The sequence below is a fragment of the Salvia splendens genome, chromosome 18 (genome assembly GCF_004379255.2).
Source record: "Salvia splendens isolate huo1 chromosome 18, SspV2, whole genome shotgun sequence".
Lineage (NCBI taxonomy): Eukaryota > Viridiplantae > Streptophyta > Magnoliopsida > Lamiales > Lamiaceae > Salvia > Salvia splendens.
In genome coordinates, this window is record NC_056049.1 from 3,021,245 (window position 1) to 3,042,842 (window position 21,598).

At 39.2% G+C, this 21,598-nt stretch overlaps 5 protein-coding genes across 9 annotated transcripts; 3 read left to right on the top strand and 2 right to left on the bottom strand.

Annotated features, from left to right (window-relative positions):
- The first annotated feature begins 281 nt into the window (after positions 1–281).
- On the top strand, positions 282–4,533 carry LOC121777098 (G-type lectin S-receptor-like serine/threonine-protein kinase At1g11330). Of its 3 annotated transcripts, XM_042174242.1 has the most exons (9): positions 282–422; positions 506–958; positions 1,082–1,192; positions 1,273–1,436; positions 1,532–1,742; positions 1,841–2,075; positions 2,162–2,312; positions 2,435–2,672; positions 3,939–4,533. In XM_042174242.1, the coding sequence occupies exons 1-9, from the start codon at positions 404–406 to the stop codon at positions 4,529–4,531; spliced, it is 2,175 nt and encodes a 724-aa protein (XP_042030176.1). In that variant the 5' UTR covers positions 282–403; the 3' UTR covers positions 4,532–4,533. The 3 variants fall into 3 exon arrangements, with proteins under 3 accessions (XP_042030176.1, XP_042030174.1, XP_042030175.1); XM_042174240.1 differs by having other exon boundaries at positions 336–958; XM_042174241.1 differs by having other exon boundaries at positions 336–958; positions 1,085–1,192.
- LOC121777099 (G-type lectin S-receptor-like serine/threonine-protein kinase SD1-13) lies at positions 4,533–6,976 on the top strand. The gene is made up of 7 exons (XM_042174243.1): positions 4,533–5,102; positions 5,194–5,301; positions 5,378–5,580; positions 5,668–5,878; positions 5,956–6,199; positions 6,278–6,428; positions 6,505–6,976. The coding sequence occupies exons 1-7, from the start codon at positions 4,757–4,759 to the stop codon at positions 6,790–6,792; spliced, it is 1,551 nt and encodes a 516-aa protein (XP_042030177.1). The 5' UTR covers positions 4,533–4,756; the 3' UTR covers positions 6,793–6,976.
- An 856-nt stretch (positions 6,977–7,832) lies between these two features.
- LOC121777161 (G-type lectin S-receptor-like serine/threonine-protein kinase SD1-13) lies at positions 7,833–10,998 on the top strand. The gene is made up of 8 exons (XM_042174316.1): positions 7,833–8,347; positions 8,425–9,169; positions 9,247–9,351; positions 9,450–9,652; positions 9,742–9,952; positions 10,036–10,279; positions 10,353–10,503; positions 10,579–10,998. The coding sequence occupies exons 1-8, from the start codon at positions 7,853–7,855 to the stop codon at positions 10,882–10,884; spliced, it is 2,460 nt and encodes an 819-aa protein (XP_042030250.1). The 5' UTR covers positions 7,833–7,852; the 3' UTR covers positions 10,885–10,998.
- A 3-nt stretch (positions 10,999–11,001) lies between these two features.
- Positions 11,002–13,366, bottom strand: LOC121777162 (G-type lectin S-receptor-like serine/threonine-protein kinase At1g11330). 2 transcript variants are annotated; one of them, XM_042174318.1, is made up of 8 exons: positions 12,848–13,366; positions 12,644–12,751; positions 12,401–12,576; positions 12,116–12,326; positions 11,788–12,022; positions 11,567–11,714; positions 11,181–11,490; positions 11,002–11,068 (listed from the first exon to the last, which is right to left on the bottom strand). In XM_042174318.1, the coding sequence occupies exons 1-7, from the start codon at positions 13,344–13,346 to the stop codon at positions 11,182–11,184; spliced, it is 1,686 nt and encodes a 561-aa protein (XP_042030252.1). In that variant the 5' UTR covers positions 13,347–13,366; the 3' UTR covers positions 11,002–11,068; position 11,181. The 2 variants fall into 2 exon arrangements, with proteins under 2 accessions (XP_042030252.1, XP_042030251.1); XM_042174317.1 differs by lacking the exon at positions 11,002–11,068 and having other exon boundaries at positions 11,072–11,490.
- A 1,001-nt stretch (positions 13,367–14,367) lies between these two features.
- Positions 14,368–17,374, bottom strand: LOC121777164 (G-type lectin S-receptor-like serine/threonine-protein kinase At1g11330). Of its 2 annotated transcripts, XM_042174321.1 has the most exons (8): positions 17,039–17,374; positions 16,149–16,913; positions 15,951–16,055; positions 15,689–15,880; positions 15,409–15,618; positions 15,103–15,337; positions 14,890–15,043; positions 14,368–14,810 (listed from the first exon to the last, which is right to left on the bottom strand). In XM_042174321.1, the coding sequence occupies exons 2-8, from the start codon at positions 16,255–16,257 to the stop codon at positions 14,553–14,555; spliced, it is 1,263 nt and encodes a 420-aa protein (XP_042030255.1). In that variant the 5' UTR covers positions 16,258–16,913; positions 17,039–17,374; the 3' UTR covers positions 14,368–14,552. The 2 variants fall into 2 exon arrangements, with proteins under 2 accessions (XP_042030255.1, XP_042030254.1); XM_042174320.1 differs by having other exon boundaries at positions 16,149–17,374.
- Positions 17,375–21,598: the final 4,224 nt, after the last annotated feature.

The window sequence follows — 21,598 nt, forward strand, 5'->3', positions numbered from 1 at the left end:
ACATCTATGTATTACATAATTTTCCCGTATTACGTGTCAAAATTATAATTAAATAATTGTGATTTATTTTATTGCGGGAAGTCCTAGTGGGAAGGGCGATGGGAAGGGCGAATTGTGCAGGGGAAGTCCTAGTGACGTGACAGTGGAATGGGAAGTCCTAGTGACGTGGCAGGAGGTATTTTTGGGAAGTCTTAGTAGATGTCCGAGTGGGACGGGTAACCACTGGAGATGCTCTTATTAAGTCGATCGGAGTCATGATGAAAAAAGCAGGGACCCACCGTCAACTATAATGGCGGCGTTCTCATCATTGCTTAGATGAATTACGACGAAGCTGTCAACTTGCTATGCCTTTCATCAAGATGAAATCCTTCTTCAATCGTTTCCAAACCAATTCCATAAAAAAATGCAGCTAAATTTTACAAGTAAAATACTAACATTACGATTCTAATGATAATACCATCTCACATTCTCATCACCGCCATCATCCACTTGTCTCTGTGTGCAGCATTCTGCCGAGCACAAGGCGGCAATAACAACACCTCAACCAATACCTGCAGAAGTAATGGCGAGTGTGGGGTATTCGGCAACTGCGACCCGCAATCTGCACCAGTTTGCAGTTGCTTGCCCGGATTCATCCCGCAGAATGCTAGGGCTTGGGAGTCAGGGAACTGGAGCGGCGGATGCGTGAGAAAGGTCGCTTTGAATTGCGGCAACGCGACGATTGGCGATGGGTTTAAGAAGCTCGATTCGATTAAGATTTCGAACTACACTTCCCGATCGTCTGTTTCGGAAGACGAGTGTGCAGGTGTGTGTTTGGGGAATTGTTCGTGTTTGGCGTATGCACTTGATTCGGGATTTGGGTGTTTGATGTGGAGCGTGCCCTTAATCGACGTTCAGACGGGCTCCAGCTTGGGCTCTGATATTTACCTCCGCCTCTCTCTTTCCGATTCCGAGTTGGGTAATTGCTTCTCCTTGTTGAGAATTCGATGATTTTACTGAATTGTGTATGATTCAGTTTATTAGAATTGGGAATTTTGAGTTATTGCCGATAGATTAGGTTTGATGTTCTTGATCTTTGTAGCAGGTCACAAGAAAGGGTTTAAGAAGATCTTTATAGTTTTGCCAATCCTTAGCTTTGTTGTTTTGTGTGTTTGTTCATGTTTTGGTTGGAAATGGATTGCTAAACGCAGAGGTAATGTTTGTATTATTGTGCAAGTAATCTCTTAAGTTAGTAAATGTGCACAGGCTTTGAGTTAGTTGTGCATGATTTAGGCAATGGAGAAGCCACTGAATATGACAATGCTACTCAAGATGCAACGAGTCGGGATAATCTTGAAGACATACCGTTGTTTAAATATGAGGAACTGGCGAATGCGACCAATGAGTTCTCTGAAGCTAACAAGCTAGGGAAGGGTGGTTTCGGTCCTGTCTACAAGGTACTGAAATGTGTCTCGTGCTGATTCGTACAATTGGTCTTATCTATGTATCGTGCTCGTTGAATATAATGGCTGAAAGTTCTGTAATACTCTAGGGAGTTTTGGCTAGTGGGAGAGAAATTGCAGTGAAGAGGCTTTCAACTGCATCAGGACAAGGGTTGCAAGAATTTATGAATGAAGTGAAACTCATTTCGAAACTCCAACACAGGAATCTTGTTAGATTACTTGGCTGCTGTGCAGAGGATAGAGAGAAGATGTTGGTGTATGAATACATGCCTAATAAAAGCTTGGATTTTTTCCTATTTGGTCAGTTAAAATTTGAATACAGTTTATTTTGGTGAACAATGTTATCCAAATTATATTTGATATCGAGCACTATGCTTTCCGCTTTGAATCCTGCTTAGATCAATCGCAAGAGGTCCTAGATTGGAGAAAGCGTTTCAATATTATTGAGGGTATTTGTCGAGGCCTTCTCTATCTCCACAGAGATTCTAGATTGAGGATAATCCATCGAGACCTCAAGCCTAGCAACATACTGTTGGATAATGATTGGAACCCGAAGATTTCAGACTTTGGCATGGCCAGAATATACGAGGCCAAGCAAGATCATGTCAGCACAGTGAGAGTGGTAGGAACATAGTAAGTATATTCCTCGGTGGTGTGAAATTTTACCTAAATTAGGTTACTCAATGCAACTCTACTTGAAGATTGTCATTTTCTTGCAGTGGATATATGCCTCCTGAGTATGCAATGAAAGGAAGATTTTCAGAAAAATCAGACACGTTTAGCTTCGGAGTTTTGATGCTGGAGATTGCCACTGGGAGAAGGAACACAAGCTTCTATCCTCAGGAAGGCTCTTTGAACCTTCTCGGACATGTATGTCAGCTATAACTAACCTCTATTTTGAGATGACATCAAGAACATTTACTATTAGTATCTGCTGTAGCTATCTATTTTTCTTGATATATTTGTTGTTTTTACTTGACTTGAAACTTTAGATTTGGACAGCATGGAAAAAAGACATTGTCACGCCTTTGATAGATCCAAGAATATCGAGTTCAAGTTACCAGACAGAGGTGATGCGGTGCATACATATCGGACTATTGTGTGTTCAAGAACTTCCTGAAGACAGGCCATTTATTTCGGCTGTACTGTCAATGCTAAGAAGTGAAATCATAGAGCTTCCTAAACCAAAACAGTCGGCGTTTTCTTACAAGTCGAGCCGCACGGATACAGGTACAAGTTCTTCTCAGCAGAGTAAGAGTAGTGGCTCCTTGAATAATGTAACTATCTCAGTGGTTAACGGTCGATGATACTACTGGACTAACTTGATCTTATTGAGCTAAGAGACATAAGATGTGATACAGTTGCTATTTAAAGGAAATATAACAGATTAATACAGCTCATTAATGTCACACCTTCTCAACTAACTAACTAACTAACTCGGCTAACTAACTTCTTTTTTTTATTTTGCACATCCACACCATACATACATAAAAGAGGAAAAGGAGAAGATTTATATAGAATCGCTAGAGGCACATTTCAGTTGGTTTGGTTAGTAAATCAACATGTTTTCCACCAAGGAATAAATATGAAACTGAAAAGTAGTACTCCCTCCGTCCCGTAGTAGTTGTCACACTTTCCTTTTTAGTTTGTTCCACAAAAGATGTCAAATTTCCTTTTTTGGAAAAAGTTCATTCTCACATCAATTATAAAATTATATTTTCTCTCACCACTTAACACACAAAATAACATCTCCTAAAATCACGTGCCATCTCTCCCAAGTGTGACATCTACTATGGGACAGAGGGAGTAGTAAGGTTTATTGCTGGAAGATATGGGCAAAATTTCATAATACTTCAGTTACTGGTCTTCTGATTGTACAAGTGACAATTTCATAATTTCTACTTCAAAAATTTCTTTTATACAATGTCTGCCAACCTCCATATGCTTCGTTTTGTCTCGGTACACTGGATCTCACTTTCCTCCAAATTTCTTAAAATTCGTGTAAGTCAAAGTGAGACTATAAACAGGGGAGTACATAAACCTCTGCTTGAATAATATGGAAATATTCAAATATTAGAGCTAGCAGACTAACATAACTACATGTCATTCTCTCCGACCGAGCTGAATCGTTACGCCTACTTGCGTTTAAATTTATGTCTTGAACTTGAATGGAAGACTCAAAGTCCTAGTTTTCTGATCAATTTTCAAAGTCTCCCCTTTTGGTGACCACTTAACTTAATACATCATTTTCAATACTTTTCAAAACAATCAATAAGATCACTGATGTTGGATTTTTTTTAAATTTTATTTTATAATATTTACGTTCTATTCCATCCAACGCTATAAAGCCACTTCACTAGCAGCCACCAAAATCATAAGTCCAGTCTTGAAAAATGGCAACCAGAATCTCTCAGCTCTTGATTCATAAATCAATTCTTCTTCTTATAATCGTCCAAAGTGTTGCATGTTTGAGCAAAGAAAATGACACCATTGCAGCAGGTGTAGTGATCAAAGATCCACAAACCATCACATCCCAAAAACAGATATATAAATTAGGATTCTTCACACCTCCAAACACAACCAACCGCTACTTAGGCATCTTCTTCTCCTTCTCCCAAGAAACCGTGATTTGGGTCGCCAACAGAGACACACCCCTCACTGATTCTTCCGGCTCCGTTACTCTGTCCCGCGACGGCAATCTTGTCGTCTTGGATGGGACTACTAATCAAACCGTCTGGTCCACCAATCTCACCACTAGATCTTCTGTCATTAATCCAGTCGTCCAAATCTTGGACACTGGCAATCTCGTCTTGCGGGAAGATGCCACGGGAGACGTGTTATGGGAGTCGTTCTCAGAGCCTACCGATGTGATTGTGCCAGGCATGACGCTGAGCCAGAATGTGAAGACAGGGAAGATGGTGGCGCTGTCGGCGTGGAAAAACACCTCTGATCCCGAGCTAGGAAGTTTCACCGCTGGCCTTGAAGCACAGAGCATCCCACAGCTTGCCACGTGGAACAAGGGGAGTCTGCACTGGAGGAGCGGGCCGTGGAACGGCCTCATCTTTCTCGGGATAAAGGAGATGTTCTAGTCATACTTGGACGGCTTCACTCAAGTGAAGAACGACAGCGCAGGGAATTTCTTCTACTCTAAGCCGCAGGAGAATGTGTACATAACGGCCAGCGTGAATTCTACGGGAAGCGTGATTCGGAAGGTTTGGAATGGTGTGGCCAAGAGATGGGAGGTGGGATGGACTGCTCCGGAAAATGAATGTGATGTTTATGGTAAGTGTGGGGCGTTTGGTAGCTGTAATGACATGAAATCTCCTATTTGTAACTGTTTGAGAGGTTTTGAGCCTGTAAATGAGGATGAATGGAGGAGAGGGAATTGGACTAATGGATGCAGGAGGAGGAACCGGTTGCAATGTGGAGACGATGGATTTGAGAGGTTGCGGTATATGAAGGTTCTGGACTTTGCTCAACCCTTGCCTTCGAGGGTTCAAGACGAATGTCGAACTAGATGTGCGGGGAACTGCTCCTGCATAGCTTATGCTTATGATAGTTACATTGGTTGTATGTTTTGGAGCAATACATTGATTGACACTCAGGAGTTTGGTAGTGTTGGTGTTGATCTCTACGTTCGTCTCTCTGCTTCCGAATTTGGTAACATCTTTCACAAAATTTACTACTAGTTGTTTCTCTTGCAAGCTAGTTAAAGGTTGACATAATTGAAATGATCACTTTGTTTATACAGGTAGCCACAAGGAAAGAAAGCTTTTCATCATAATTCCGGTAGCTGTGAGTTTTGTTTGCATATCTATCATGATCTTCATTGCTTGGTGGCTGATGGTAAAGAGGAAAGGTAATTGGCCTATTAACCTTTTATTACATGGACATAATAAGTACTCTTGAACTGATATCGTTCTTTGTCGAATCAGGAGATAAAGTGAAAGATACGAGTATTGTGGAAGCAGGCCAGATGGTTACTACGGATTCAACTGCAATCGTACTTAGAAATGAGTCAAAGGAGGTTTATATCGGAGATTTGCCAAAGTTCACTTTCGAGATGCTTGCTAAAGCAACAAACCGGTTCCACGAAGATAATCTTCTTGGAAGGGGTGGTTTTGGTCCTGTTTACAAGGTATCATTTTACAGTTTGATGCACTCAATTCTACATGCTTGAACTAATTGTATGACAAGATCAGATGTTCAATTTGTATTTTGGTAGGGAATTCTGGCAAACGGGAAAGAAATCGCTGTAAAGAGACTATCAGCAGACTCCGGACAAGGAATGCAAGAATTCATGAATGAAGTGATTGTGATTTCCAAACTCCAACACAGGAATCTTGTCAAACTGTTAGGAGGCTGTGTTGAGAAAGAAGAGAAGATTCTCATATACGAATACATGCCAAACAAAAGCTTAGATATTTGTCTCTTTGGTCAGTTCAACGATCTTCGTACGCATATAAAGACATGTTCAGCAGCAATGTTTCCATAATATACATGTTTTGAACAGGTCCTACAAATCCAACAAAGAAGTTGTTAGATTGGAATGTGCGTTACAGCATTATCGAGGGCATCGGACGAGGCATCTTGTACCTTCACAGAGACTCAAGACTAAGGATCATTCACAGAGACCTAAAGCCAAGTAACGTTCTCCTAGACCAAGACTGGAATCCAAAAATCTCGGATTTTGGGATGGCAAGAATATTCGAAGGCAATGAAGACCATGGAAGTACTGCAAGAGTCGTGGGAACATAGTAAGTGGATATTCATCAATTATATATCATCCTGAGAATAAACGCGCGTTTTGCTAACATAGTAGGATAATTTAACAGCGGATACATGGCGCCAGAATACGGAATGGGAGGCAGATTTTCTGAAAAATCTGATGTATACAGCATCGGAGTGTTGATATTGGAGATTATAAAAGGGAAAAAGAACACAAACTATTTCAATGATGAATTTTCCTGGAGTCTCATAGGATGTGTAAGCACTTGTCAATTTTTTTATAATAGTTTGAAACTAATCCTGATAATTAAATAAGTTAATATTTGAATTTCAGGCATGGAAAATGTGGAATGAGGGTAACGGTTTGAGCTTCGTGGAGGAAAGCATCGCAAGTAGGGAGAGAAAGGAAGAAATGGTTCGATGCATTCAAATAGGGCTGCTGTGTGTCCAAGAATCACCGAACAACAGACCTGCGATTCAAACCGTTCTTTCGATGCTGAGTGGTGAAATTGTGGAGCTGCCACTACCCATGCAGCCAGTGTTCGCGGAGCAGAATGTGTCAACGAACCATAATGGCTACTCCAATAACGAGCTCACTCTCACCGTGCTTGATGGTCGATAACCCTATTGAAACTGATCGTCTCAGCTCGTCTTAGCTCATGAGCTCTCTCCATCGTATTCGTTAGAATTGGTAGTTTGTTATGATCAGGTTTCATGTGTGTATAAAAGGATAGTAGATCTCTTGTTTCATTTCAATACATTCAATAAGAATAATATTCTCAATTCTGTCGTCTCTCATTTAAAAACTCTCTTGGTGCTACTGCAATGGTTGTCGTTGTGATAGTGCTATGAAATGGCATAAGAATTAAGGCATGAATGCACCATCTCTGTTTCTTTTCACTTCTGACCTGTGAGGGTTTGTCGATGCACACCCGCTTCGAGGACTACGCCCTCACAGTTATATATGTTCTTGGGACCCTTCTCAAATAGAATTGAGATAACCCTTATATATTGCTTGCAACTTTACTTATTCAATCATCGATGTGGTTTGCACCACAACATCTCTTGTTAAAAATACTTTTGTTTGTCAACCTTTCTAATGGCAAGAAGCTATCTACCAAAAGCTTACTTTATTGAATTTAAAATATTTTTAAAAAGGAATATTTTACGAAACTCTCTGTTTTCAACTAAATAAATAATTAAGGATTAGTGAATCATAAAATAATATATTGGAAATAAAAATTGATCATATAAAATAAAAAATTATAAGAAATGCTATTATTCATTGAAAATGAGATAGATGATAATCCGCAATCACTAAATAGTAAATACCAAGTGAACAAATTAATAGTCTTTCTTTGAAAATCAAACCCCCATTTTGCATAAGAAAATGGTGCCACTATATTTGAATATCAAACAAAGCTAGTGCGTAGACTTGCAAGACTTACCAAACCACCAACTTTTTTCTTACCCTAAATCGAATTTTCTCACTTGAATGTAAGATTTATTGAAGTCCAAGTCTCCCACCATGACTACTTCAACTATTTTTTCATTTTCAAACCAATCAATATGAATGCTTAATAATAAAAAATACTCCTCTTTCATCTACTATATATAGTGATAATACAAATCACCAAAATCATAAGCCCAATTCTTCCCATGCATTATCATACTACAATACAATGCCAAGAAGAATCACTCAACTCATTGTTCTCATTCTCCAAAGCATTGTATGTTTGAGTTTACAAAATGACACAATTTCAGCTGGTGTGATCATCAGAGATCCTGAAACCATTATATCAGCAAAGCAGGAATACAAACTGGGATTCTTCTCTCCTCCAAACACAACCAACCGCTACTTAGGAATCTTCTTCACCTTGTCGGAAGAAACCGTGATATGGGTTGCCAACAGAGACACACCCCTCAAAGACTCTTCCAGTGCCGTTACTCTGTCTCGAGATGGCAATCTTGTCGTCTTAGATGGGACTAATCGAACCGTCTGGTCGACTAATCTCACAACATCTTCTGTTAATACAGTCGTCCAAATCCTGGACACTGGCAATCTCATCTTGCAGGAAGAGGACTCTAGAGACACGCTGTGGGAGTCGTTCTCACATCCTACGGATGTGATGGTGCAGGGAATGAGGCTAAGCCAAAACGTAAACACAGGGAAGCAGGTTGATAGATATCTTCTCCCCTGTTCTGTTATAATAATTTCTTCTACGTATTAATCCCTAATTAATAAGTATCACAGGTGCTGCTGACAGCGTGGAAAAGTGCGACCGACCCTGCGATAGGGAGCTTCACAGGGGGCCTGGATGCCGCGAGCGGGGCACCACAGCTTGTCGTTTGGGACGAGGGGCGACCGCACTGGAGGAGCGGGCCGTGGAACGGCCTGATATTTCTCGGGATAAAGGAGATGTTCTACGCCTACTTGGACGGGTTCAGTCAGGTGAGGAACGACAGTGTAGGGAATTTCTTCTATTCGAGGCCGCAGAATAATGGACTTGTGACAATCAGCTTGAATTCTTCGGGTAGTGCGATTCGGAAGTTGTGGAATGGCGAGGCAAAGAGATGGGACGTGGTGATGGCGTATCCTGACAACGAGTGTGATGTTTATGGAACGTGTGGGGCGTTTGGTAGCTGCAATGCTCTCGAATCGCCTATTTGTAGTTGCTTGAGAGGTTTTGAGCCTGCAAATGAGGATGAATGGAGGAAAGGGAATTGGACTAATGGTTGTAGGAGGAAGAGCCAGTTGCAGTGTGGAGACAATGGATTTGAGAGGTTGCAGTATATGAAGGTTCCGGACTTTGCTCAAACCTTGCCTTCGAGGGTTCAAAACGAGTGTCGGACTGCGTGTCTGAGGAACTGCTCATGCATAGCTTATGCTTATGATATTAACATTGGTTGTATGTTTTGGAGCGATACCTTGATTGATACTCAAGAGTTTGATCGTGTTGGTGTTGATCTCTACGTTCGTCTCTCTGCTTCTGAATTTGGTAAGTTTCTTCACAGTTTTTGCTAGTTAATGATGCATCAAGGTTGAATGAATTGAAATTATCTCTTTTTTATGCAGAGAGCCACAAGAAGAGAAAGTTGTACATCATAATTGCAGTAGTTGTGGGTTTTGTATTCATATCTGTTATGATATTTACTGCATGGTGGTTGATGAGGAGGAAAGGTGATTGGCCTATTGATATACTATTACTTTTGAAACCGTAATTATATATTATTGGATGTCACTCTTGAAATGATCATGTTCTTTATCAAATTAATCAGGGAGAAAAGGCCAAGATTCAAGTATTTTGGAAGCAGGGCAGATGTTCACGACGGATTCAACTGCAATCGTGCTAAAAAACGAAACAAGGGAGGTTAATATTGGCGATTTGCCAAAGTTCACTTTCGAGATGCTTGCTAATGCAACCAACCAGTTCCATGAAGATAATCTTCTTGGGAGGGGAGGTTTCGGTCCTGTTTACAAGGTATAGTAAAAGACTTTACAGTTCGATGCACTCGGTTTCGAACTAATTGAATGGAAAGATCATGTAATGTTTGATGTGTGCTATGGTAGGGAGTTCTGGCGAACGAGAAAGAAATTGCAGTGAAAAGACTATCAGCGGAATCTGGACAAGGGATGCAAGAATTCATGAATGAAGTGATTGTGATTTCCAAACTCCAACACAGGAATCTTGTCAAACTGTTAGGAGGTTGTGTTGAGAAAGAAGAGAAGATTCTGATATATGAATACATGCCAAACAAAAGCTTGGACACTTGTCTATTTGGTCAGTTCAACTCATCACATTCCTCCCCTCCTATGCATTTAAAAACAGAAGCAAAGTTTTCATATTATGTATGTTATGGACAGGTCATACGAATCCCACAAAGAAGTTGCTGGATTGGAATATGCGTTCCAGCATTATCGAGGGCATTGGACGAGGCATATTGTACCTTCACAGAGACTCAAGACTAAGGATCATACACAGAGACTTGAAACCAAGCAATGTTCTGCTAGACCATGACTGGAATCCAAAAATCTCGGATTTTGGGATGGCAAGAATATTCGGAGGCAATGAAGACCATGGCAGTACTGCAAGAGTCGTGGGAACATAGTAAGTTGATATTCATCAGTTATACATCATCCTGAGAATAAATGTGTAAGTTTTGCTAACACGATTTTTACAGTGGATACATGGCGCCAGAATACGGAATGGAAGGCAGATTTTCTGAAAAATCTGATGTATACAGCTTCGGGGTGCTGATTCTGGAGATCATTAAAGGAAAAAAGAACACACACTATTTCAATGATGAATGGTCTTTGAGCCTTATAGAATATGTAAGCATTTGTCAACTTCCTCATAATCTTTTGAATCTACTACTGGTCATTAAATAATTTATCTCTGAATTTCAGGCGTGGAAAATGTGGAGTGGGGGCAAAGGTTTGAGTTTCGTGGAGGAAAGCATTGCCAGTAGGGAGACGGAGGAAGAGATGGTTCGATGCATTCAGATAGGGCTGCTTTGTGTGCAAGACTATCCCCAGGATAGACCTTCCATTGAAATCGTGCTTTCGATGCTGAGTGGTGTTATTGTGGAGTTGCCAGTGCCTAAGCAGCCAGTGTTTGCGGAAAATGGTTCGATACCAGGCCCCAATGGATCAACACAGCAAAATGTCTACTCCAATAACGAGCTAACTCTTAGTGTGCTTGATGGACGATGAATCTATTTCCAGATCGTATATTACCCTCTCTTGATTTAAACAATTTTGTTATCCTAGACCTATTTGTATTGTTTTTTCACCTTCATATAATGCTAAATGAATATTTGGTTGGTATACTTTTGGCTTCCCCTTCCTCTGCACATCCTCTCATAGCTACCCAAATTTCAGTATGATGTTAATGGATCTATTTCAAATAACCATGTTTAATTAGTAAATGATAGGAATAACCTTGTTCCTATAATCCTTCTACAAAAAAGATAATCATAATTTACTAGTTGGAGTAGGAGAAAGCATACCTCAACGGCCATCAACAATGGTGAGACTGACATTATTAGCAGACGACGAACTACATACTTGGATCTCTTGCGCCGAATCTAAATGAATAGGCCTTACAGACAATGCCGGTTGCTTCGGGTCCGGAAGCTCTACTACTTCACTTCTTAGCATCGATAGCACAGCAGAAACAGATGGTCTGTCTGAAGGACTTGCCTCAACACACAGCAACCCGATATGTATGCATCTCATCACCTCCACCCGTTCCTTCGAACCCGTTATTCTTCTATCTATAACAGCTCCCACATTATCCTCATTCCACAGTTTCCATACCTAGGGCACAAATCAAGACATGTTAAAACATATACTTGACTCAAAAGATTATACTAATTTGAAGTTTTTAACTGACATGTCCAAGAAGGTTCGAGGAGCCGTCTTGGTACCAGGTTTTGTTCCTTCTTCCAGTAGCAATCTCTACCATCAGCACTCCTAAGCTATACACATCCGATTTTTCTGAGAATCTTCCTTCCATTGCGTACTCTGGAGCCATATATCCGCTGCAACAAAATCAAATTAGTAACGCCTCACCAAATATCACAATCATGAAGCAAGTCGTCTTCGTCTACTTACTATGTTCCTACCACTCTTACGGTGCTCATGTGATCCTGCTTGGCCCCGAATATCCTGGCCATACCGAAATCTGAAATCTTCGGGTTCCAATCATTATCCAACAATATGTTGCTGGGCTTGAGGTCGCGGTGGATGATCTTCAATCTTGAATCCCTGTGGAGATAAACAAGGCCTCGGCAAACACCTTCGATAATTTTGTAACGCTTTGTCCAATCTAGGATCTCTTGTGATGAATCTAGGAAAGCAATACACATTCAAAATTAAGAACCACAATGTAGAGTTGAAGATGACACTGGAAATGCAAACAGAGGACCTTGAATTCACTCACCGAAAAGGTGATAGTCCAAGCTTTTGTTCGGCATACATTCATAAACCAGCATAGTCTCTTTACTCTCCACACAGCAACCAAGTAGTCTAACAAGATTCTTGTGTTGCAGTTTAGAAATCAGCACCACTTCATTGATAAACTCTTGCATCCCTTGTGTAGATGCCTGTGAAAGCCTCTTAACCGCGATCTCTCTCCCATCCCCCAATTCTCCCTAGCGTCGCATTGCACCACTTTCTCATCATAAACTAGATACATGAACGAGGCGAAAAATCACAAAGAAGCTACCTTGTAGACAGGGCCAAAACCACCCTTCCCAAGCTTGTTAGCTTCAGAGAAGCCGCTGGTTGCAGTTGTAAGCATTGCTAATGTAAACAATGGCAACTCATCAATATTGGCTTGATTCAATCCATCTGGAAGAGACTGATCAACTACATTTCCAAGCTCAATGGTCTCCTTCTTGCCTTATATATGAAGAAATACAAGTTAGCAGAAGTTGCAATTATCCATCAAAATCAACAAAACTACTACCTCTGTGTTTAGCAATCAATCTCCAACACAAAAAAGCTCCAACGGACACGACAACAAAAGCAACAACAGCAAGAGCTACAACGATCTTGTTAGACAATTTCTTCACATCTACATCAAAAAATAAAAGAAGAGGCATCCATCCATTCACTGATTCACATAGGGTGGAACAATACAATTACTATAAAATTAGGTTAAAAAACTCGCCCAATTCAGAATTGGAGACGCGAACGAAGATAATCGAGCCGGAGCCGCTGGGAAACTTCTGGATGTTGGTTAATGGCCCCGTCCAGAATCGGCAACCATCAGCGCCGTCGGAGGCGTAGGCGAGGCAGGAGCAGTTGTTCAAGCATCGGGTTTCGCACTGAGATTGGGGGCCGGACCAGCGCTCCGAGTAGCCGTACAGCATCACTATCTGCAGCTTCAAGAAGCCGTCTTTTTCGCGTGCTGTGGCGTTGCAGTGCAAGGGGCGCCTCCTGCTGCAGCCGCCGCTCCAGTTGCCGGAATTCCATTGCTCGTTGATCAGCGGGAGGAATCCGGGGAGGCAGCTGCAAATTGGGGAATCTCGTGAGTCGCACACTCCGAATTGGCCGCACTTGTCGGAGATTTGGCAAGGACCGCTGCCTTGTGCGGTGGAGAATCTCGGGAAGAAGCACCAGAGCACCGCCGCGAGAAGGAGAGAGTTTGGAAATAATGGCCGTGTCATCTTTGGCGGCAAGCACCAGCTTAGATCACCTTTGTATTGTAGTATGCTTTTAAAGTTGGTTATGTTTTGTTCAGGCTGATTTATTCAAACAACATCCTCAATAGAGTATCAATATTATTTCAATTCTGAGATAAACAAAAAATGTCATAATTTATTATATATCACCGTTAATATTATGAATAAAACAAAAATTATAATTTTATTATAAAATACATAATGTAAAAGTAGAAATGAAAATTAGATTTAAATTAAAACATACTACATAAAGTAAATGAAAAATTAAAAAGCATAAATTAAAAAATCGTAGTACATAATAAAAGTATTTTCCAAATTAAAATATAGGTAGATACATGTTGGACATCATTGACCAAATGTGTAGTGCATCTTCGACCATTTACAGTAAATTCAAACTCATTTTCAACATGTGTCACACGAAAAAAGTTATTTTACATCAACTAAATACACTAAACTCAAATTTTACATAATTTTTGGGTATATGTATTACAAAATGCTTGTAGTAGCTACAATGTACACCTATATTTAGTGTTGTTTAAAAAAAAGGCAAAAATGAGTTTGAGTTTAAAGTATAATTAGAGAAGTTTGGTACACTAAAATTGAAATTTTGTGTATGCTCCAAAATGTTGTTAAGATATGCATTGTGTGTTAAGGTGGCGTACTTAGGGTACTACAGCAACATGCCTATTTATCATAAGTTGTAAACAGTCTGTTGTAATTGGTGTAACGAATAGATTGAATTAAGGGAATTGGGTGGACAAATCGTAATCTATCTCCTTCACCACTTATTCAGATTAAGAGCAAGTCCATTGTATCTTGAATAGAATATAAAATAATCTTTGGTTTATTAATTAGTCCATGTTCAAACCAGGTAAAAAAAAAGTAATAGCACTTCATTCTAATACTCGACCACTAAAAAATGTTTGATAGCCTAGTTTTCAAAATTTCCACAAAAGAATAGTCAAAACGGCAGTTTTTTTTTTTTTCTCTTTAATACACGCACATAAAAACAAACAAAAATGAAATGTGTTTCTCATTAATTGCCTTGGTACAAGGTAGTAATGGATGGAGCAGTTGGGCCATTTATTACACATAAATTGTGGATGAATATTTACAACAGAAATCTAGAAGAGTCAATAACAAAACCACAGTTCCAATCAACGACCGTCAAGCTCAGTCACAGTGAGGTCATTAGTAGTAGTAGTAGTAGAACAGCCAAGTTGTGTGGTGAAGGCACTGTGTTTCTGGGAAAATATTGGCTGTTTGCTCAGCTATTTCCCGGCTTAGCATCGACACGGTCGTGTCAACGGAAGGCCTTTCTTGAGGATATTCTTGAACACACAACATGCCTATTTGAATACACCTAACAATCTCTTTCTCCATCCCTGAAATTTCCATGCTTTCATCCACAAAACCCAAACCATTATCTTCACTCCACATTTTCCATGCCTGAGACATTTCATGAGATTAGTCACTCATCTCAATTGAAGTATAAATTTCTTTAGTTCAATATAAAAGAAAAACTTACACTTCCTAATAATCCCATAGACAAGTCATCATTGTAATAATAGTGTGTGTTCTTTTCTCCTTTTATTATCTCAAGCATAAGCACGCCAAAGCTATAAACATCGGATTTCTCAGAAAATCGGCCTTCCAATGCGTATTCAGGCGCCATGTATCCGCTGCAGAAATCATTGCATATGTAGATAAGTGATGTTTTTGAGTAAAGTAGTGGACTTACTATGTTCCTACGACTCGAGCAGTATCTTGATTGCCACCAAATATTCTCGCCATGCCAAAATCGGTTATCTTTGGGTTCCATTCTTGGTCCAGCAGTACATTGCTCGGGTTGAGGTCCCGGTGGATTATTCTGAATCTAGAGTCCTTATGAAGATGCAGAAGGCCACGGCCAATGCCTTCGATGATGCTGAAACGCCTTCTCCAATCCAACACATTTTTTGTTGGACTAGTGGGATCTGAAGAACATAAAAATAAATCATTAGGATTATGTTATACTGAATTTTGGCATTTTGATTTTTGAACTAACCAAACAGGCACACATCCAAGCTTTTATTCGGCATGTACTCGTATATCAGAATCTTCTCTTGCTTCTCCACACAGCCTCCGAGTAATCTCACAAGATTCCGATGCTGGAGTTGAGAGATCACAATCACTTCGCTCGTAAATTCTGCATTCCTTGTCCGGAATCGACTGATAACCTCTTCACTGTGATTTCTTGCCCGTTTGGGAGAATTCCCTATGAAAAAAGAAAACAATGAATGAATAGAAGATATTGCAAGATTGAATGCAAGAAAGTTTGTTACTACCTTGTACACATGACCAAAACCACCCCTCCCCCCAATAAGATTGGTGATGTCTGGTTGCATTTGCAATAATCTCAAAGGTGAACAATGGCAACTCCCCCATATCAACCTTGCCTACTGAGGCATCTATGCTTGAAATTTCAGGTGAAAGGGTATGCTCTGCTGCAACAACACTTCTGTCTTGTATCTTGTCCCCTGCTTCCAAAAATTTAGCGAAACTGCCTCTATATATACGCGAAATTAAGCTTATCGACCGGTTCGTTACCTTTTCTCTTCACCAACATGTACCAAGCTATGAAGATGGAAACTGCCACTACAACACACCCAACCACTGGAACTACAACAAACAACCATTTCTCTCTGTGGTTACCTTTTAAAAACAGAATTAGTTAGTTAGTTAGTTAGTTACTATTGAATAATCAAAACTTGACATAAACTAAAATGATGGAGCTATGGAATGAACCTAATTCTGAAGCAGAGAGACGAATGTAAAGATCGATGCCGACACCTTTGAACCTCTGAACATCAACCAACGCGTCGCGCCAAAACATACAACTGATGTTCTGAGTCATGAGCGTAAGCTATGCAAGAACAGTTCCCCAAACAACTCCTCCTACACTCATCTATTCTTTCAGAATAAAAATGTTGAGCCAAATCCGGACCGGAACCTTCACAAACTGCATCCTAAAAAATCCATCTCCGCCACCACACTCGAGCTTCCTCCTCCTGCACCCGCTGCTCTAGTTCCCTCTCGCCCACTCCTCCCTGCTCGCGGGCTCAAACCCTTCAACACAACAACACACAGGAGAATCCTTGACGTTGCAGTTCCCGAACGGCCCACACGTCCCATAAATATTGCATTCGTTCTCAGGCGCCGCCCACCACGTCTCGTTCTTGAAATCCCACATCGTCTCCACCAAGCTCCCGGACGAGTTGAGAGTCACTCTGTTGACGATCTTCCACTGCGGCATGGTGTAGTAGAACGTCCCCGCGCTGTCATTAGTCACATCAACGAATCCGTCTAGGAACGACAAATAGGACGACTGTATCCCGATGAAGATCAGCCCGTTCCAGGGGCCACTGCGCCACTGCGGCCGGCCGTCCCTCCCTCCTCCAGATGAAATTTGTACTGCTGCTTTGCTGATACCATGGTTTCTGGATCTCTTATGATCACACCGGCTGCCATTGTGTCGTTTTGTAAACTCAATCCGGCTGAAATTGTGTCATTCTGTAAACTCAAACAAACAATGCTTTGGAGAATTAGAACAAGTATTGATGTATGAACAAAGAAGTGGGTGATTATTTGTGTCATTCTGGAAGCAATGGCCTTATGATTATGGTGACTCGAGTTACCAATATACATATTGGGATGTAATAAAAAAAGGCGGGTTCTTATCAAAAGAGGCGGGTTTGGCTTCCCTATTTCCGCCTCTTTTGCTCCTCCGACCGCAACCCCTCACGGCCATTGTCCCACGCAGCTCCATCATCGGCTTGGGTTCGCCATCCATGGTTATTTTCCGGTGGTCTGCCTCTTCGAAGTCATCGTGCAGCGTCTGATCGAAGAATACTCCAGCCGCGTTGCGTCGTTTTCCTGCCGCTCTCTGGCAACCGAAATCGTGCCTCCAGATGCGGTCGTCGGGGTTCCTGCTCCAGTGATAGAGTGATAGAGAGGGAGGGTAGAATCGGATATCTTGAGAGAACAGTGATATAACCCACCAAATTGGTGGGATACATAAATTAGCATAACTAGGGTTGGAACGGTACGGTATATCGCGCCGAAATGGCTATACCGCATGCCGTACTGTACCGTGCGGTATGACCAAAAACCATACCTTTACCGTGCCGTTTTTGTCGGTATACCAAAATTGCGGTATACCGAAAAGTCGGTATACCAAAATTTAGATATCGTTACCGTACCGCTTTTGTCGGTATACCGTACCGTGATTTCGGTATACCGCAATATGCGGTATACCGTGATTTCCGGTATATACCGCAATTGCGGTATATACTGTATTTGCGGTATATACCGTAAATTTGAGGTAAATACCGCAATTGCGGTATGGTGCGGTATAACGCGGTATATACAAAATGCATACATTTACCGTACCTAAAACTGTCGGTACGGTTTACCGTACCGAAAAGTACGGTATACCGAAAATTCGATATTTTCGATATTTTTTCGGTGCGGTATTTCGGTATTTCGGTATATTTTGCCATCCCTAAGCATAACCGTGTATATTTGGTCGGGCCGAGACGGACTTAGAGTGTCCACTATAAGGCGGACACGCCCAATAGCCCCGGCCCAGTTTTTGTCCATAGCCCCAGTTTTGTTGTCCATAGCCCCAAAAATTTTGTGTCCACCACTATAGTGGACACCTCCAATAGCCCCCAAATTCTAATCAACTTTCATTTTATAATGTTTCAAGTAATTATGAACAAATTTATCGGGCTATACGTAATTAGAAGAACACGACTATACGAAGTAGAAGTAGAATTAGAATTAAAATTAAAATTAAAATTAAAATTAAAATTAAAATTACAGTTGTCTCTCCACAAATTGTTCATTTCCGACCCCAAATTGTAGTGAGAGAAATTTTTATAGATGTAGAGTTGGAATGGTGTGAAAATAATGAATGGAGTGGAGTGTATTTATAGGTGAATTGAAATGAAAAAAAAAATTTAAAATCGGCTATAGCCGCGGCGGTCGGTGCCGCCACTATAGGCGCCGCGCCTATAGCCGCGTCCGCCCCCATTTCGCCGCGTCCTCGCCCCGGAGTCGGCTGAAGCCCGTCCGCCCCCGGACAACCTCTCCACTATAGCCCGCCCGCCCTCCGCCCCAACCCGCGGCTATAGCTGCGGGCACCCCATAGTGGACACCTTTAGGCGTTATGTTGGGCTTTGAGATAGGTATTCTATGATATCAAACAAATAGAAAAGCCAATATATAAATCTCTATCTTAGCATTATAGCCTTATCAAACGAACCCTAAATAGTACAAACTCCAAACTATAATATGGACTGTTAGAAAATGTCAACATATGACAAAATAATAGCAACAAGAAATGTCAATACAGTGTCAACGGTTATGTTCTATTAAATGAACTATTTTTTACTTGTATAAATTTTCAAAAAATTATTTGACTTTTGTGAAGAAAGTAGATTAGATAAATGGATTAATAATTATTTAAATCATGTAATTTGGTTGAATTATGATATATCCACAAAGTTTAAATTTAAAATATTAAATCATAAAATTTCAAAAAAAATTTAATTGTTTCATCTATATACAATGTCATCTCTTAATGAGGTTCAAAACTGACATTTTTTTTTCATTAAAATAACATTTACCATCAATCTTTTCTTTGGCTATCACTTTAAATATACTCCCTTCATCATGAAAATTTGTGCATTATTTTTATTTTCGACTGTCCCTAAAAATTTATTACTTTTCACTTTTATCGTTTTTTCCATAGTGGATCCCACGTTCCACTAATTTATTTACACTCACATTTTATTATGAAACTAATACTCCCTCCATCATAACTAAGTTGGTCGTATTCCTTTTTGGAATGTCACAATTAAGTTGAGTCATTTCATTTTTTGACAAAAAAATAAAACATCAAATCACTTTTACTTTAAAATACTTATTTTAATGAAATAATCCACGTTATTTTGAATATCATAAAAAACAATATTCATATGTTGATGGAACATTTAAGAAAATTTGAAACTTTATTAATATTCTAATTTTAAACTTCATGGGACAGACCAAACTAGAATTTGATCAAATTTTATGATTTAAACGATTATTAACATTTACAAATATTATTGGAACATGAGTTACGTTTTTAAACTCTCTCTGTTCTTAAACATATGAATTTTGTAAGAAACACGAGTTTTAATGCACATTTAATAACATAAGTGGGAGATAGAAAAAAAAGTAATAGAGTAATATTAGTAGAAAATATGTCACACCCCAAAAATATCAATCGGGTTAATTTAATTGTGGACGGAGAGTAATCGATATAATATTGAAGACTTGAAGTAGTCGCCGGCGACTTGGACTTCAGTTAATCTTTAAATTCAAGTTAGAAAAAAAAGCAACATTTTAAAGACTTCCATATAATATTAACGCAGAAAGAAAACTTCCATTTAGGGAAAGAAAAAAGATGAAGTTTATTACACGTAGTGTAGCACTCCCTCCGTTCCATAAAAGTGAAGTCATTTTGCCATTTTGATATGTTAGTAAAGTCATTTCCCTTTTAGTAAAAGTCAACACATTTCTTCTTACTTACTTTACTCTCTCTTATTTTATTCTCTCTTCATCTCTCTACCTTTTTATCTCTTTACTAATCTACTTAACACAACTTTTCTTAATCTCTGTGCGGAAAGAAATACCTCTACTACTATGGAACGGAGAGAGTATAAGCTGACGCATACGTCATTTTCTTATTTAAATGGGGCCATAATTTTCCAAGAAACAAATAATCGCACAATAAAAAGAATTTCTTTATCAAGCACCAAAGTCTTCGAAAATTTACAAATGTGACGCATACGTCATTTTCTTATTTAAATGTGGCCATAAATAATCGCACAATAAAAAAAAAGTTCTTTATCAAGCACCGAAGTCATCAAAACAAACAAATGTGCATGGAAATCATATATACCGAGCACGTTTCGAGCACCTCTACAAGAACCTCATCGGAATGTTTTGTGAGCTCTCTCCGAACACAAGGCTCAATTATTTCCGAGCACAATTGTGCATGATTTTTTGTAGTGTCGAAAGTTTGGGATGGTTTGAAATTTGGATAACTGTTCGTGCGACTCCATTAGGAGATAGTGTATGCTCTTAATGTGCTATAAACTTTTTAAATATTGTCAATTCTTTTAAGTAACCCTTTCTCTGTTAATATATACTTTTCTTCTTCTTTCTCTGTTAATATTCATTAAGTTTTATTGTACTATAAAAGTGGAAAAACAATACAAATAACTCTAGGAAAACAGAACTGTATACAGAGGATAATATAATGATAGTCTGGAAATAGATTCATCGTCCACTAACCAAACTAAGGGTGAGTTCATTATTGGATAACACATTTTGGTGGGTTGATCCCAGGGGCGGACGCAGAATATTTTTTCAGTAGGGGCTACATTAGATGTAAATTTCACTTCATATGTCCTTTAAAGTGGAGTAACTTGTTTTGGTCATTTTTTAAAATGAGATTATTTCTAAATAAGGAAACTTTTTTTTAATAGAATGTGTCTCATTCTCCATGATAATACTCCTATCATTTTTTACTGTCTTTCTTACTTAATTAATTACACATTATTAAAACTCATACCATTTCAAAATTAATTTATTTTCCAGGGACAAAATATAATAGTAATTAAATGCAAAAAAATCACAAAGACGACAACTAAAAAAAACATGAATATTTTATAAATAAAAATAACAACTAAAATGTTACTACCATTTAACCACAGAAGCGGAATGGCACATAAACCAAATTTTAAATTTTCAACTCTAGCAATTTAAACTAAATTAAATAGGTAAACTGAATCGTTTTAGTTAATATTCCGTATCAGAAAATCCTAACAAAAATACAAAATCCTAACAAAAATTTAACAATGTAGAACGCATATTTTTGCATATTTTCAATTTTATAATATAATGAATTGTAAAAAATAGTAACTAAATTTTTATACCATTGAAATAAAAATAAAAAGAAAGCTGAAGAAAATTGAACTTGTGTATTACTAATATTTTATTATTATTACTAGTGCAAATAAGGCTCATTTTATAGGGACATGTCTTTTTAGGAAAATAACTACTCACATTATGATTGAGTATAAAATAATACTATTATATTAGTCGTATTTAATGATTTAGTCTTCTACCCTTCTTCTTCCCGG